This window comes from Leishmania mexicana, chromosome 29, assembly GCF_000234665.1.
Source record: "Leishmania mexicana MHOM/GT/2001/U1103 complete genome, chromosome 29".
In the NCBI taxonomy this organism is placed as follows: domain Eukaryota; phylum Euglenozoa; class Kinetoplastea; order Trypanosomatida; family Trypanosomatidae; genus Leishmania; species Leishmania mexicana.
Window position 1 is genome coordinate 340,376 of NC_018333.1, and position 14,926 is coordinate 355,301.

Sequence of the window (14,926 nt, forward strand, 5' to 3'; positions counted from 1 at the left end):
TGGGCCTCGTGCATGTTAGGCGACGACGGCAGCGGGCTATGGAAAAGGTGAGGATGGACCATCCCGACGTTACCTGCGGTGGCCTGCCTTCTTGTCTTGCCTCGCGAGCCATTGCATTGACCTTATTGTTTCCTGTGCATGCGCGCACGCTTTCGCCGCAGCGGTGCTTCTTCTTCACCTTGGCGGCAATCCCTACTCGGCGCCACAGCGCGAGTATCTCTCTCTGTGTAGAGCGTCCCTGTGGTGCACCTGTTCCCTTTCTCGCCAACTTTTATACCCCTGCTCTCTTACGGGTGCTTGCTGTGCCCCTCGCCAACGCGCGCGTGCCCTTTCACGCTCGCGCAGATGTTGAAGACGACGGAGGGCGGACTCCTGCATCTGCCGACGTGATTGCGTCACCGCAGGGCCGAAGGGAGGCGGCATTCAAATCAGCGCAGGGGGGGGGGCGGGGCGGTGACTCATCTGTTACCCTCGCAGCACTGCACCTCTTCTCTGTTTTCTTTCATTGCAGTACTCTCGCATGTCAGTGCGGCTGCTGCTCGGTGCGGGCCCGGTATGCGCCCGTCGGCTACCCCTGGGACCGTCGCCGATGCTGTCCTGCTGCGCCCCACACCTCCACACGAGTGTCTTGTGGTCGCTGACGGAGGGTGCGCGTGCGTCGCACACTAGCTCCAAGGAGGCAGGGTACTATCGGCTGCAGAACCCAAAGCACATCAACATTGACCCCTGTGTCTACGAGATTCGCACCATGCGCGGCAGCGGCCCAGGTGGGCAAGGCACGAATAGCAGCAGTAACAAGGTGGAGCTGCGCGCAGACATGGAGCTCCTGTCCGAGTTTTTCGACGACGAGCTACTTGCCGCACTGCGCCGCCACGAGACTGGCGGAGCGCTCACCAGTGACGGGACAACCATTGTCGTGAGCTGTCACGAGCACCGTAGCGCCTTGCAAAACAAAGAGGGCTGCTTGCGCAAGCTGCAGACGCTTCTGCACAGAGCGTCTTGGGTGCCCCCGGTGGGGGCCGGCATCGTCGAGCGGCCATCCTTCATCGTCACAGAGCAGAAGGTTAGGCGACGCAAGAAGAGCAACACGAACCGCATGACCCGCTCCGCGCGTAGTGGGTCGTGGTGAGGTAAGGCGGCTCGGCGAGGGGTGGCGCTGCTCAGGGAAACGCTTGGTGCCGCGCCGTGTGTGTGTATACGCGAGTATGCAGTTTTGGGCAACCCCTTTCCCACTGCTGGGGCACTGCCTACCATTGCACAATGATGCGCTTGCCAAGTGTTTTCTTGTGCCCCCTCCGTGGCTGCCCCGCTCTTCTTCTAGCGTACTCTCGCCCTGCGTCACGACGGGCTTGATCATCTTTCTCCTCGACTCCTCCTCAATTTACACAAGCACTGTTTAGAGCAGCGGATGCGTTGGTACTTGAGACAGACAGGACGATGACCCCCCTCCCCCTCTTCTTGCTTCATCCACACGGCGTGCAGCGGGGGCTGACACGACACGCCAGGGGGGGGGTGACTGCCCTTACGCCGCTCTTTCCTTTTGCGTACTCTCTGTCTCTGCGTTCACAAGACAGATCCACAGCCACACCTCTACAGGCTTGGGCAGACGAAGAGACGCGCCTCAGCGCGAAAAACGGTCTGCACGCAGCTCGACCTGTACCGCAAAAAAGTCGCGAGCTGTCAGTCATTTCCGTTGTCGCCGATGGGCTCAACACCCTGGCAGTGTGCTCATCCGCTATGTATGGCACTGCTTGCTTCGCCACTCTTTTCGAATTTTTTTCCTCCCCCAGATCTCTCCTCTCTCTTTTCCTCTGCAACTGCTCCGCTCTCTCTTCGCATTCCTCGCACGTGGACGCTTCTCACTCGAAACATCGCCTCTACGCCAGCCCCTCGCGGGCCTTTCTCCCCATCTTCCCCTCCCTCTCGCATCGTCCGCCCTGCACTGAGAAATGCTGCTCAGGCTCACTCTGTCGCGCGGTGCCGCTGCTGCTGCTGTTGCTGCCGCGCCCCTCGCCGCCACCATTACCACGACTTCTGCCACGTCTGTTTCTCAGCGCTGGTGCAGTGGCATGACAAGCGACAAGTCCGGCGCAGCTGGCGCTGACCCGTTCACTTCCACAATAGCAAAGACGTTGCGTGAGAAGGTGTTTTCACGGGACTTCGCTGCCGTGAAGGCTGCCACACCGAAGGAGTCGGAACTGCTGAAGAAGTGGCGCACTGGTGATGGCACACCGGAGCAGTCCCCGCGCCAACCGGCGACGCCGGGCACGGCAGACTCATCCGACGTGGAGCCGCAGATTGCAGAGGGCGCTCGGAATGTGGCTGTGTCGCACGGGAAGGCGTTCCGCGACTCCCGCCCTGTCGACCCCAAGGAGAGTGTAGAGTGCAAGCGCCGTCGGCTCATCTACCAATCGCGCTACCGTGGTATGGTGGAGATGGACCTCATCTTTGGCCACTTTGCGCGCTGCAAGCTCGAGACCCTCGACGCGTCCATGCTGGACGAATACGACACGCTCCTGAAGCAGCTGGACAGCGAGCTGTTCCGCTGGCTCGTCATGGGCGTGGATGCGCCGGAGGGGATGACGAAGCTGCGCTGCTTCGACGAGCTGCGTCGATTCATCAAGGAGGAGCGTACAGAGCTGCTGGGCTCCGACTGAGCAGGGCTGGAGAAACTTCTCCGCAGCCATCGTGAGAGCGACCGCCCTTCTTATACCGGCTCGTCGTGCGAAGATGAGCAGCGTGAGATGAAGCGTCATGGTGCCGGTCCTTTGGCAATAGCGCCCCCCCTTCCTTCCTTCCGCCCTCCGCCTCTCTCGTTATGAAATCCACTGCCACTCGCATTCACCGACGCGCGAGTGCGGCAAGTGCTGACGCGGCTTACAGAGGCGTTACCTCTCTTGCTGGCCTCCTCGCTCGCTCCTTCCTCTGTTTGCTTTCTACTTTGTGTGTGGCTCTGCAGTCGTGTGTGCCTTGTGATGGGTGTGCGATGTTGTGCTGCGCTGATGCGTGAACGTGCGGAAGACGACGCCACAAGAAAAGGAAAATGATGAACCGCCCTCCCCACTGACGCTGTCGACCTCCACCCCTCCCCCGCTTGCCGTTCTCCTATGCGCTCATCTTTAAGTAGGAGTAGTGACGGCGGATTATGGAAATCAGAGAGACGGAGACGCAGGAGCTGCCAAACACCTTGCTCTCCTTGGCAATCCTGTGCTTGGGGTGGAGCGCCCCCCCTTCTCGCCTCTGTTTCGTTCTTGGCCGACACACTCCCGTTGCGACGTGAGTCGATATTTCCGTCGTGTGAGCGTCACCCTCCGTTGCGCCTCCTCTTTCTCCATCTCTCACTGTCTGCACAGGTCCTTCAGGAGGTGTATGTGGGTGTAATCGCATATCTCCGATAGCATGGACGAGGTGAATGCTGCCTTTTGCCCGTCGTGGACGTCGCTCTTGGGACGGATGAGGGGGGGAGGGAGAGAGGGAGGGGGGGGGTTCACCCAAGACAAGGCGAAAGCAAGTGCTACCGATACGTGCATCATCTTCACTCGCACATACTCTCTCCTTTTTTCCTTTCCGTCCATGCCCCATTTGCCACCACTCGATGTCGCATCATCGTACTCATCCGGCGTCACCCCCTTTCTTCGGCACCAAACGATGGCTGGGCACGCACACGCACGTGCATGCATGGGACTCCTCTTCTCTGCTCTTCTCCCATTCGTTGCTCGCCTTTCCTTTTTTTGTTGCGTCCACAATCACCACCACTGCCACCGACGGCGCGCTAGTACTTCGCTGAGAGAAGTAACACGCAAGGGTCGTTCGCGTCTCTTCGGGTGCGCGCGGCTCGGAGGTTTATACCTTTCGCACCTTTGCACGCACGCGTCATATACTCTTTACGATTGCCAGATCATCACCGCCCGCGCATCTACACGCCCACCCGCCGAATAGAACACCTTCCCGTGCTTCCATTTCTTGGCATGTATCCAGCATTTACGTTGCGTGTTCTGCTCACACTCCCGGCCTCTGTCCGAGTTAGTCAGTCTCGCCTTTTTCTTTGTTTTTTCGCTTTGTGCCTCCCCTCCTCTCCCTCCCCTCTCCCTCCCTCTCACCCTTATACATACATATACACACACAGACAGACTGAAGCGCTCGCTGCGTTCTTTTCTTTTGTCCAGTATCTCGCCAACCGGTATAGTGCGCGTAGGAGAGGCGGCGCACGAGCGAAGCAGCAGCAACCACAGCGAACAACAACAAAAACGACAGGCTTGCCTTTCCTTTATCCGCGCAGACTCCCTGCTACGTGTACTTCACACCCTCCACCCCAACGCGTGTGTCTGCGACGTACCAAAGATCGGCCTCTTTTCCCCCACCTTTCACACGTTCGACGACCTATTTGTTTTTTTCCAGCTGCTCGTCTCTGTATCTGCCCGCTTCCCTGCCACATCACATCACGCCGCCGCCACCTCCCCCCCCCCTCTCATCACGGCGGCATTTTCATTGGCGTGCCCAACCGCCGCTCTCATTTTTGTGCACACGCGCCTCTCAATTCCCTCTGCGTGCCTGTGCTCGCGTCTTTGCTTGCCGCTCTCGGTCGTTTTCCCTTCACTGACCACTGTGGTTTGTCTGTCTGTGTATCTCTTGTCTTTGTGCCTGCAGCGCCTCTCTGCGTGCAGATTCGCTTTGGTGTGTGTGCGTGTCTCAGTGAGGGACGGTGCTGGTGTGCGCATGCACGTGCATGCGCACACGAAGCACATCGACACGCCCGCACGCTGTCACAGCGACACCTTCTTTCTTCTCACTTTCAAAGGGGAGAGGATCTACGAAGCTGAGGGGGGGGTGAGAATATATCCACGCACACGTATACCTCTATACATACACACATATATACATATATATACGTATATATATATATATATATATATATATATACGAATATACCTCTATACACACACACATACACACCTACACACTTATATATTTATTTATAGTGCGTAGCTGTTTGACGTGCTGAAAGTAGCACGACAGGCGACATATATATATAGAGAGAGAGAGAGAGAGAGAGAGCGAGAGACGGGGCGAAACAACAACAAAGAAACGAAAACGGAGGCCGCCGCCGCAAAAAAAAAAACGCATCTTCTTTCTCCTCCCCTCTTCGATACGGATCTGTGCGGTCCCCTTTCCTGCCTTCCCCCGCTCGTTGCGTCTGTCTGTGCCCTACCTTCTTCGCTCCTGCTCCCTCTCCCTCCCTCTCCTTCTCTCTCCCGCTCTCGGTTCCTCTTCTCTGCTTTCCAGCTTCTCGTTCGTCTGCCTTTTTTTCTTTCCCCAACTCGTCACCAAGTTTGCCGCTGCCGCCTCCTCCTCCTCCCCTCCCCTATTAGTTTCGCTGTTTCACCTTTCTGGAACGCCTTTTGCAAAGTTATTTCGGTATCTCTATATGTGTATCTATCTATCCATATTTAGGTATGGGTTTATGGACATATACATGTATGTGCATGGGGTATGGTTTATTTTTATTTTTTATTTTTTAGTATTTCTTGCTCCTCCTTTTGTGTGGCATTACAGCCTTGTATTCCGTCTGCACTCGTGTTTTCGCGTCTTATGCGTGTGTTCTCTTCCTTGACCGCACATAGCGACCCTTGATCTTCTTGTTTTCTGCCGCCCACTCCCTGACTCTCTCGCGGATTGCCCTTGCTTTCACCTGACAGACGTCTTCGCTCCTTTCCGCGCACTTGTTGCACCGCCGCTGTAGATTCCCTTCGTATTTCCGTTGGCGATGCTTATTGGCGCCCCCCTCCCGCTGTTCTCTCTCCCCCTCTGCTCTCTCTCTCTCTCCTCCCTCTGAAGGCCCCTTTCTGCGTTGTTTTAGCTTTTGGTTTGCCCTTCTCCACATCTTCCCATTCGTTTTTTTGTTGTTTTTGTTCTGGTTCGGCTCTTCTCCCGGCTGATCGACGCTTCTCATCCTCTTTCGTGGCCCCTTCAAGACTTGAGCTGACTCTTGCGTGTGCGAGACAAGTCGTGTTGCCTCTGCTGCCTTGTGAGCTCCACACACAGACACACACACACACACACACACACACACAGACAGACAGACAGGCTAGAGGGATCGACAGACGGGCAGACACAGACACGCTCACGCGGGTCCCTCTCTCTGTCTCTCTTTCCCCTCTACGCGTCTTTGGGCGGGTGGGTGGGTGGGTGGGTGGGGGGACTCAGGCTGCATATATATATATGTATATATATATATATATATATATATATATATATATGTATATCACCTTTAGCCCCTCGCACGTTTTCGTTGCTTCCCCCCTCCCCCTCCCCCTCCCTACTTCTTTATCTCTCTTTTCCCTTTGTGCGGTCGTGTCTCTGCCAAGGGTGCGGCCATGCGTTTCTCCGGATTATTATGGACACGAGTATTCTTATTATTCATTTGTTCTTGTGTGTGTGTGGTTGTGTGCGCATTCAACAAGTCAGATGCTCGGCATGGCGCCATTGGTAAGGCCGTCTGGCGGCACCGCCAACGGGCAACAGCTTGCGGACACACGCGTCCCAGGTGATTCTTGTCGTCGAGATGCTGTTGTGTCGGAGCGCACGCGCGGCGAACAGGCCCTCCCACGATGGCGTACGGACGTTGGCGCTTGCGATGAGCGGCAGGCGGCGTTGACGTTCTCTGCCATGACCTGCAACAGCGACAACGGCACTGCAACCAAGAGGGCTCTAGCACACAATACTACAACAGAGCCATTGTCTACCGCTAGGACAGCATCGTGGATGGCTCACAGCGCTGTACAGAGAGAGTCGGCTGGTGCGGAGGCACGCATGAAGGTCATAACGGCGGCCGTGGTATCTTCGCCGCCGCCGTTGCTGACGCACGCGTTGACTAGCGTACCCTCTGCGATCGCTTGCGCATCTTCATGTAGTGCTCTCACCTCCAGAGCATGTGCCAGCGGGGGCACCGACACCGCCGCCTCGCGTGTCCCTCGCACCTCACCCTCTTCAGCTCCAGTGGCCAGCAGCGACAACGCCACGCCGTGGTCGACGACGTTTCACACGGACGCCACGCGCGCGTCAGCGGCAGAGGCATACTGGGTTCCCTATGACGTCTATCTCGCTCTCTCGGCCCCGCTGCTGCGAGAGCGCGCCTTGCAAGACTGCGTTGCGACGCTGTGTTGTCCAATGACACAATCGGCGGAGGGCCAGTCGCGACTCGTCAAGATTGACAGCATCTTCTCTTTCCTTCTCCATGGCAATGCAGTGCTGCCGCCGATTGCCTCTGCTGCCGCGGTGGTGGCGCCGGTCTCGACGTCCCAGTCGCCCATGCAATCTTCGTCGTTGCTTCATCGGAGCGAGCAAGGCTCCCGCAACGGCAAAGCCGAACTCATCTCCTTCCCTCTTTTCTGCGTCCTCAGCGCAAAGCTGTGCACCGTGTCGCGACGCACTCGATCGATCTGCTCCATCCACACTCCGGAGGCTCCCATTGGAGTACGGCTCGCCATGCACCCGGATCAGCGCGGTGACTGTGGCAGCTGCAGCCGCCACTGTAGTAACAGAACTGATTCGACGTATCCTGCTGTCCAGCAAGATCTCGCGGCCAAACCTGGCAGCGATGCCGGGGCGGCGCCACCTCGACACGACGGCGGCAGAGACCATGTGCTTCTCCTCTTTGCCGAGCAGCTGATCAGCGCCCTTCCAGGGTTTCCTGTTGCGCTTCTGTACACGACAAGCCCGACCGGCGCTGTCGTCTCGGCGCCACCAGCGGAGGCTTCAACCTTCTGGGACAGCTGGCAGAAGACCCCACGTGCTGTGCGCCGAAGCGTTTCGTACGAGCATATATGGAGTGTGGTGACACTGCGGAGGCTGGTGGCAATGCTGCAGCGTTGGGGCGTGGCCCCGGCGGCGGCGATGCGTCGGCTCTGCGTAGGGCCGCACTGCTCTTCTACCTCGCCGCTGCAGCCGACAGGAAAGCCTCACCCGCTCTATACCACGATGGACATTGCACATGGGCAAGGAGAGGAGGCGAGGACAGCGGCAACAGTGCGGGATACTACGTGTTCTTTGCGTCGACTCCAGTTACCTTTGGCAGAGCCCAGCTCTTCCCTCCTAGAGAGTCCGCCTCCCATGCCGACGGCCGCGTCCTCGCAGCTGACGAGGGTGAGCGTGATGGAGGCGCCACAGCACATAGTGGGCAGCAGTAGTAGTGGCAGTGCTGCGTGGGATTCCTTGTCGTCAGACGCCGGCGTTGTGCCGCACAGAGGCATGAGCACGCCTGCGATGCAAGGGACCGAAGCAGCTGTGCGGGCGCCGGCGACGCCGCTGAAACGCAGAAGGCGTGTGACAGCTGGCGAGTGTGGTACCTGTGGCGTCATCACACCTCGTTCGCAAGACGTCCTGCTCAGCAGCGGTGAAAAGGATGACGCAGGTGACCCTGTGCACCCGTACAGGGCTGTAGGCGCGCCAGGCTCCGTCAACGCGGCACCAGAAGACAACCGCGGCCTTTATGGTCAGGTGCACCTGTATGACATTCCTTCGCCGCCGCCACCGCCGGCTGCCTCGTCCGTCACGACGTCTGCTGGTGGAGCCACCCTTGTGCAGCGTGCCGTGTCGGGGACGCCGCTGACGGAGAGCAGCATCGCACTCTTCAACACCAGGCGCTTCCGATACCCGGATGTGCTGCAGCCACCGTTGCGGTTGCGCCTGCACACTTCTTCGTTCCTGGAGCGCACCAACGGCCCCGTTCGCGCGACGATGGGTGGGGCAATCCTGTCTGCGCCTCGCTGCCCAGGTGCACCGAAGCTCGTGACCACCGTGTCAACCAACATGCGCTACAGCTACAGTGGCGCGTTAGCGCATCCTTACGAGGTCTCGGCGTCAGATAAAACGCAGCAATCGGGGAACCGTCATCGGCGAAGGCACAGTGGCAGAGGTAGCCGCCTCATCCATCAAGGCGATCATCGTCGAGACACGAATGTGCGCGATGCACCAGCGGAGCTTGCTGATGACCCCGGTGATGTCGAGCAGACGGGAGAGGTGCGACAGGTCTCTGCCCGCCAACGCTCAGCCGATGGCTTGTCCGATCGTGGCAGGGTTTTAAGCAACGCAGCTGCACCAGCGCTGACTCCAACGCCACCCACTCGAAATGGGAATGACTGTTGCCTCGGTGCCCGGGAGCGCACGGTGCATGTGAACAGGTACTTGCAGGTCCTCATGAGTGCTGCGGCGCTCCGGCGCGCGGACCCGTCGCCGATAGCGGTTGATGATTTTCCGCAACAACAGCAGCATGACACAGCTCATCGATACAGCACCAGCGACTCTCTTGCCACGGCAGCAGGGGCGACTCCGTTGTGCGTCGCCAGCAGCAATAGTGGCACTGGCAGCAACACAAAGAACAGCCTGAATCGTAGTCGTGAGAGCGGGGGCGGCGGCATGGCCATGCCGCCGCGTGCGCCAGTGCCGCCACCGCCACTCCAGCAGCATCAGGTGTACCTCTACCCATCCCCTCACGCGAACATCCTGCTCTGCCATCAGAGCACCATCAGCACCCAGTCGAGCTTCACCCCCAGCTCCGTGACTGCAGGCACTGTCTCCGTCGCACTCAGTGGCCACGCGGCGAGTGTCTCTGCAGATCACGAAAGCAAGCAACTCTGCGGCGACGGCAATACCGATAGAAGGGCCGGGGCTGACGAGGCGCCGTCGACGTTCGTCGGGGCTTCTAAGATTCCCTCTATGACAGCCTCGTCCGAAGACTCGCTGGCTTCTTCGGCCGACGCCGCTGGCGCGCTACCCACTGCGCAGGTCTCGCTTCACCCGGAAGCAGCGTCGTTGTCGAGAGTAACGAATGCAAGGACGCACAACGCTGCCGGAAACGGCATAGGGGACTCGCCATCGACGCGTCTCACGCCCTCCCCGCTACGAAGCATCTTTACTGGGCTGCGGGCGTTGCTGCAGCTGGCCACTCTGCCGCCGATGCAGGCGTGCCGCTTTCCTCATTGCGACTCGAAGTCTGCGGGACCGCCACTGTCGCCTTGCTTACCAGAGGACAGGGCTCTCCGGCCGTGTGTCCACGCGCCGCCAGAGCTGAGTAGCCCCCCGCTGGCCTACTCTTCTCACCTGACGCTGTATACCGCGGCAGACAGCCGCCGTAGCGGAGGCTACCGCAACCCTAGCGCCACTGCGTCTCCGCCTCCGTCCGATGCTCTTTTGCCGCCGAGGCAGCGCTCACTGACACCGCGCGCATCATGTGAGCGGTCCGCGTTGTGTTTGGTCGCCGCTTCATCGGAAGAGAACCTGTCGCCGCTGCTGAGGCGCGACCACGGCAGTGTCGTTAGCCATTCTGCCGTCGCGAGCGCGTCTGCGAGGCCATTGGCGCTGCCAATGAGCGGCTTCTCCGCTGTTAGGGGTTGCATCGCCGACGCGTGGACCCTCAGCCCAAACGAGGGCGGCCACGGTGCGGAGTGTCGACTCGTCACAGAGCCCGTGGTCTCGGTCGATCTGCGGCTTCGCGCGGCAGCCCGTAAACACACCGATGACGCACAGGCTGTCACCGCGCCGGGGGCTGCCGGATATGATCGCGCCGCTGCACTGGCCTTATCCACTGCTGCTCCACTGGTGTCTCCGGGCTGCCAGCCCAGCACGGCTTCTTCGCGCTTGAGTCGTCGCTTGGCTGATGCTCTTGTTGACTCCACCTTGCACGAAGGCGGCGGGTGGCCGTCTTTTCTGCCACTGTCCCTCTTGAGGCCCACTCTGACCGTCGCGACGCAGTTTCCGGGTGACGCAGGTGGGGTCAGGGGGGCCGTTCCACCACCCTCCAACTCCGAGTCTGGGCTCCTCTCGCGGTGGATCGACACCGCCGAGCTGTTGATGAACTTGGTGGCGTGCGTAGTGCAGGCGGTCGGGCGCGGCTACGTAGCCCGCCGTGACCTTCGGAGGCTTTTTCGGCGGCCGTCAAGTAGCCCCGCCGAGCGCGCTGCCGTATCAATGACGATTGCTGCCGCAACACCGGGCGTGACGCGCTCGCCTCACCACACGTTAGTCACACCCGACCCATCGTTGCCCTCGTCTCCCACTGTTTCTGCGAGCGCGTTGCCTGCCCCTCCCAGCGTTCGCCATCACGGGGTGGCCACACCGAAGACCACCAAAGCCTTCAGTACCGATCATTTTCCGGGGTCACGTAGGCCCAGTGCGTCGACGCTGATGGCGTCTTTGAGCCGGGTTCTGGCGACGCAGCCGCCGCAGGGCTGCCCACCGCCGCCGCTGCCTGGGTTCTCGACTTCACTGACGTTCCCGATCAACGCCACCGCAGCGAAGGCGTCCACGACTCCCAGCAGTGACGTCCATGTGTCGGCACGCGATGTCTCGCTGGTGGCGACGACGACGCCCAATTCGTCATTGCAACGGCACAACGCCGCTTCGCAGACGCCGTCAATACCAAGCAAGATCCCTACTTTCTCGTCTCCCGCCGCTGACGCTACGTATACCTCTCCCAACAACCTCTCCAGCTTCTCTGGGCTGAGACGGAGGCGACCCACCTGCTCCTCGGCCACGGCCTCGCCGAAAAAATTGCTGGCGTCGCCTCTGCGGCACCTGTTTGTCATGCACGGCCTACCGAGCAGTTCCACTAGCGAGGATTCCGGCACCTGGGCACCTGCGCCAAGCGTCGAGGCGGCCGTGTCATCGGCTGCCTCGTCTGATGAAGACGACACCGCTGCTGCGGCGGACGCGGGTGCATGCCCGTCCGTTGATCCAGCGACACTCTTGCTGACCATATCCAAGTACACCGTCTCCGCTACGCCTGATGCTGTGCCACAGGGGCAGAGTAGCGACGCGAGGCGCGGCCACGAGCCGTCGAGTCCGATCACTCCTGATGACAGCAACGCAGGTGGCGAACCGAGCGGCGGCGCAGTTGCACCGGCGCGTCCCGCTGTCGCTGAGCCCCTGGGCTTGTTTGCCCCGCCATCGTTGCTGCGTCTCGCCACGTCGCTGCAGGCGCAGAGCAGCACCGAGGACGCTGCCTCCACCGCCTTCCGCGAATCCACGGAGGAGTGGATGAGCATGATGCAGCAGCAACTTGCACTCACCTTCAGCTGCACTGTTCCTTTTCTCGATCAGGCTGTTGTGAAAGGGCCGTCGGCGAGCACCATAGGGAGTAGTACCTCGCAGGGGCTAATCTCGCCTGATGGGGCGCGGAGCTCGTCGTGTCGGTTGTCGTTGTCGGCCGATGAGCACGCTACCCCCATGATGGAGGAGGCTCTGTTGCAGCTGCAGCGCATTGGTCGCGGGTGTCTCATCAGGCGGCAGTGCAAACAGCGTTACTGGAAGCGACAAGAAGAGTCCCTCGACCTTCTTCACAAACGAGTGTGTCTGTACACGCCGGTGCTGTCGCCAAGTTTGACGTCGGTAGAAGCGGATGGCGTGGCCGACGGGTTTGGAGGCGGCAGCGCTACTGGTGGGGCTTCGGTTGTACTGAGGGGCATCACGGGCCTGCGCTCGGCCTCCTCCTCGTACCAGACAAGTGATCAGACGCGCTTGACGGCTTCGCTGCCGCAGAGCATGCCATCGCCTTTTGGGGCCAGTCAGCCGCTCGTGACGCTGATGGCAGGGCAACACTGCCGTAGCCCGGTCGGCAGCCAATATTTCACAGACCTTGCGCTCCCCGCCTCCCTGCTCTCGCAGAGAGAGCCAAACCTCTCTGGGTCTGAAGACGTGGTGGGCATCGTTGGCGACAGCACCCAGCTGGAAGACGATCACAGCACCGTTGCCGCGTTGCGCGGCAAGACCATCAGGATGTTTGTGTCCCCCAACAGCGCAAAGTACATTGTTTCGCCAGCCCTTGTGTCCCCCACGTGGAGGTCCAGCGTGTTGTTCACCGATCCGCCGTCGCACATGCTCAGCTCGGGGTCACTGATGAGTGAGCCAAGAGGGACAGCTGATGTCGCTGAGCGCGGGACTGCGGCAGCGAGTGGGGGTGTCCAGGAGGCGAGAGCGACTCAGGCGGATCGTGGAAGCCTTCCCTCATCTGCTCCCCCTCCTGCCGCAGTCACGGTGGCTGACACTGACAGCGGCGATGACGACGCTGCTGTGGCGTCTCCTCTTGCACCGACGCTGACTGTTGTGCTTCCCAGTTCTTCTGCAGCTGTGTCCGTGGACACCATAGACGCTGCGAGGAAAGCACAGCCTCCCATCGGCAGAGCACCTTCGCCGCTACGACCGTCGTTGCTGTCGCCACCGTCGCTGCGCGTGTCCTTCTCACGAGATTCCTACTTGCCCTCGGCGAATCCTGCTACAATGAAGACGTCCGTTTCTGCTGCTGCGGCTGTTGCCGCAGTGACCAGCGCAGTCGGTACGTCGATCTCTGCTACCATGAGCGCCAGCAGCTCCAGGCAAGCATCGCGCAGTGAGGGGGCCTACTCGATGCGGTCGCCATATCGCAGTCCGCCGTCACCGTTCATTCTGCAGGGCTCACCGCATACCGACATGGCCGTTGCTGCGGTGGACGGCAACGATGCCAGCTGCTGCCGTCTACCACGACGACGCCTTCTCACCTCTGTGCCTAGAGCGGAGCTCTCTCCGATGGAGGGCTCCATCGTCGCCATGAGCGGCCGCAGTGCTCGCTCCCTCAACAGCATAAACTCCCTCCCTTTCAATTTCAGCACCACTGCGAACACCACGAGCGTCACCGCGCAGATCTTCAGCACGTCCCTGCCGGAGGGCATGACCCCAGAGCTGTGGGTGCTGGACGGCGTCGAGGAGGCCGCCATATCCTCTTCAGTCTCGGACGGCAGCGATGACGACGACGCCGACGATGACAACGAGGGCGACGCGTTCAAGGAAGATCTCATCTGTGTCGAGGGCGGTGCTGAACCGGCGTGCTTCGTGGCTGCGGCACAGGTTCTAGGGCGCGAAGCAGGTCCGCCGTTGATGTCGAAAGCGCTGCTGCTACTTCAGCGGATCGGACGTGGCTTCCTGTGCCGCCGGCACCAGCACTTCCTGTTCATGGTGTCTATCTCGTGGACGGAGATGGCGCTGATGCAGCGTGTGGCGCTCGGCTTTCTGACGCGACGGCGCATGGGCTTAGACTTCTTCGTGCACCGCGAGGTGAAGCGTCGAATGGCGTACTGGGAGCTGCGCCATCGATCTGCCGTGCGGATGCAGAGCGTCGTGCGCGGTTTCAATGCGCGCCAACGGGTAAAGAGACTGCAGAGGCGGGTGCTCACGCGCGTTGAGCTACGCACCGCCCTCGAGCAGCAAAACACGGACGAGTGAGTGCCTTCAAACGAAACGACGGCAAAAGGCGAAGGGGGGGTGTATTCCTGGGGAACCCCATGCGCCGTGTCGAGGAGGACGAGCGCGAACACCATGACGGGCACCATCTCAACGTCCATGGTCAAAGGCCGCTTTGGTCCCTACCCTTCCTCCAAGAGGGAGGCGCTGATGCAGCGCGCAAGGACACCGGTCGACGTTGGGCGCTTCGCTAATTCTTTTTTTTTATGTGTGTGTCTGCGCCATCGGATGTCCGTGACGATGCCGGCCGCCTCCGTGCGTGGCATCAGGGGCCCGTGCCCCCACCCTCTTAGCGTCGGCGGGCAGGCGTGCGCTGGCGGTGTGCCGGGGCGACTTGCGGTCACACCGACGTTTGTCCCGGATCGCTGCGGATCGCGTCGACGATTCAGCAGACATATGCGTCCGCCTGGCGCCTCTCTGCGTGAGCTTCGTTGTGGTGATGTCGAGCGTCATCCTGGTCCTGGCCTGCGCTGTGTGCAGTGGCGTTGCAGTGGGCTGAGCGACGCCAAACGGTGCTGGTTGACCTGGTTCCTGGACGTGACCGTGATGCACCAGAGGCAGGAGAGCTGTGGTTGTGTATGCGCGTATACTTGTTGACTTGTTTGTGGTAGAATGACACGTTAACAGGGATGCCTCGCTCCCCCTCCCCCTCCCCCAA

General features: G+C 60.4%; 3 protein-coding genes across 3 annotated transcripts; all 3 read left to right on the top strand.

Annotated features, from left to right (window-relative positions):
* Window positions 1-589: 589 nt before the first annotated feature.
* LMXM_29_1060 (conserved hypothetical protein) lies at window positions 590-1,129 on the top strand (the record flags this gene model as incomplete). The annotated part of the gene is made up of 1 exon (XM_003877208.1): window positions 590-1,129. The coding sequence occupies one exon, from the start codon at window positions 590-592 to the stop codon at window positions 1,127-1,129; it is 540 nt and encodes a 179-aa protein (XP_003877257.1).
* An 820-nt stretch (window positions 1,130-1,949) lies between these two features.
* LMXM_29_1070 (conserved hypothetical protein) lies at window positions 1,950-2,657 on the top strand (the record flags this gene model as incomplete). Its single annotated transcript, XM_003877209.1, has 1 exon — window positions 1,950-2,657. One exon carries the CDS (start codon window positions 1,950-1,952, stop codon window positions 2,655-2,657), a length of 708 nt encoding a protein of 235 aa, XP_003877258.1.
* A 4,009-nt stretch (window positions 2,658-6,666) lies between these two features.
* LMXM_29_1080 (hypothetical protein, unknown function) lies at window positions 6,667-14,250 on the top strand (the record flags this gene model as incomplete). The annotated part of the gene is made up of 1 exon (XM_003877210.1): window positions 6,667-14,250. The coding sequence occupies one exon, from the start codon at window positions 6,667-6,669 to the stop codon at window positions 14,248-14,250; it is 7,584 nt and encodes a 2,527-aa protein (XP_003877259.1).
* Window positions 14,251-14,926: the final 676 nt, after the last annotated feature.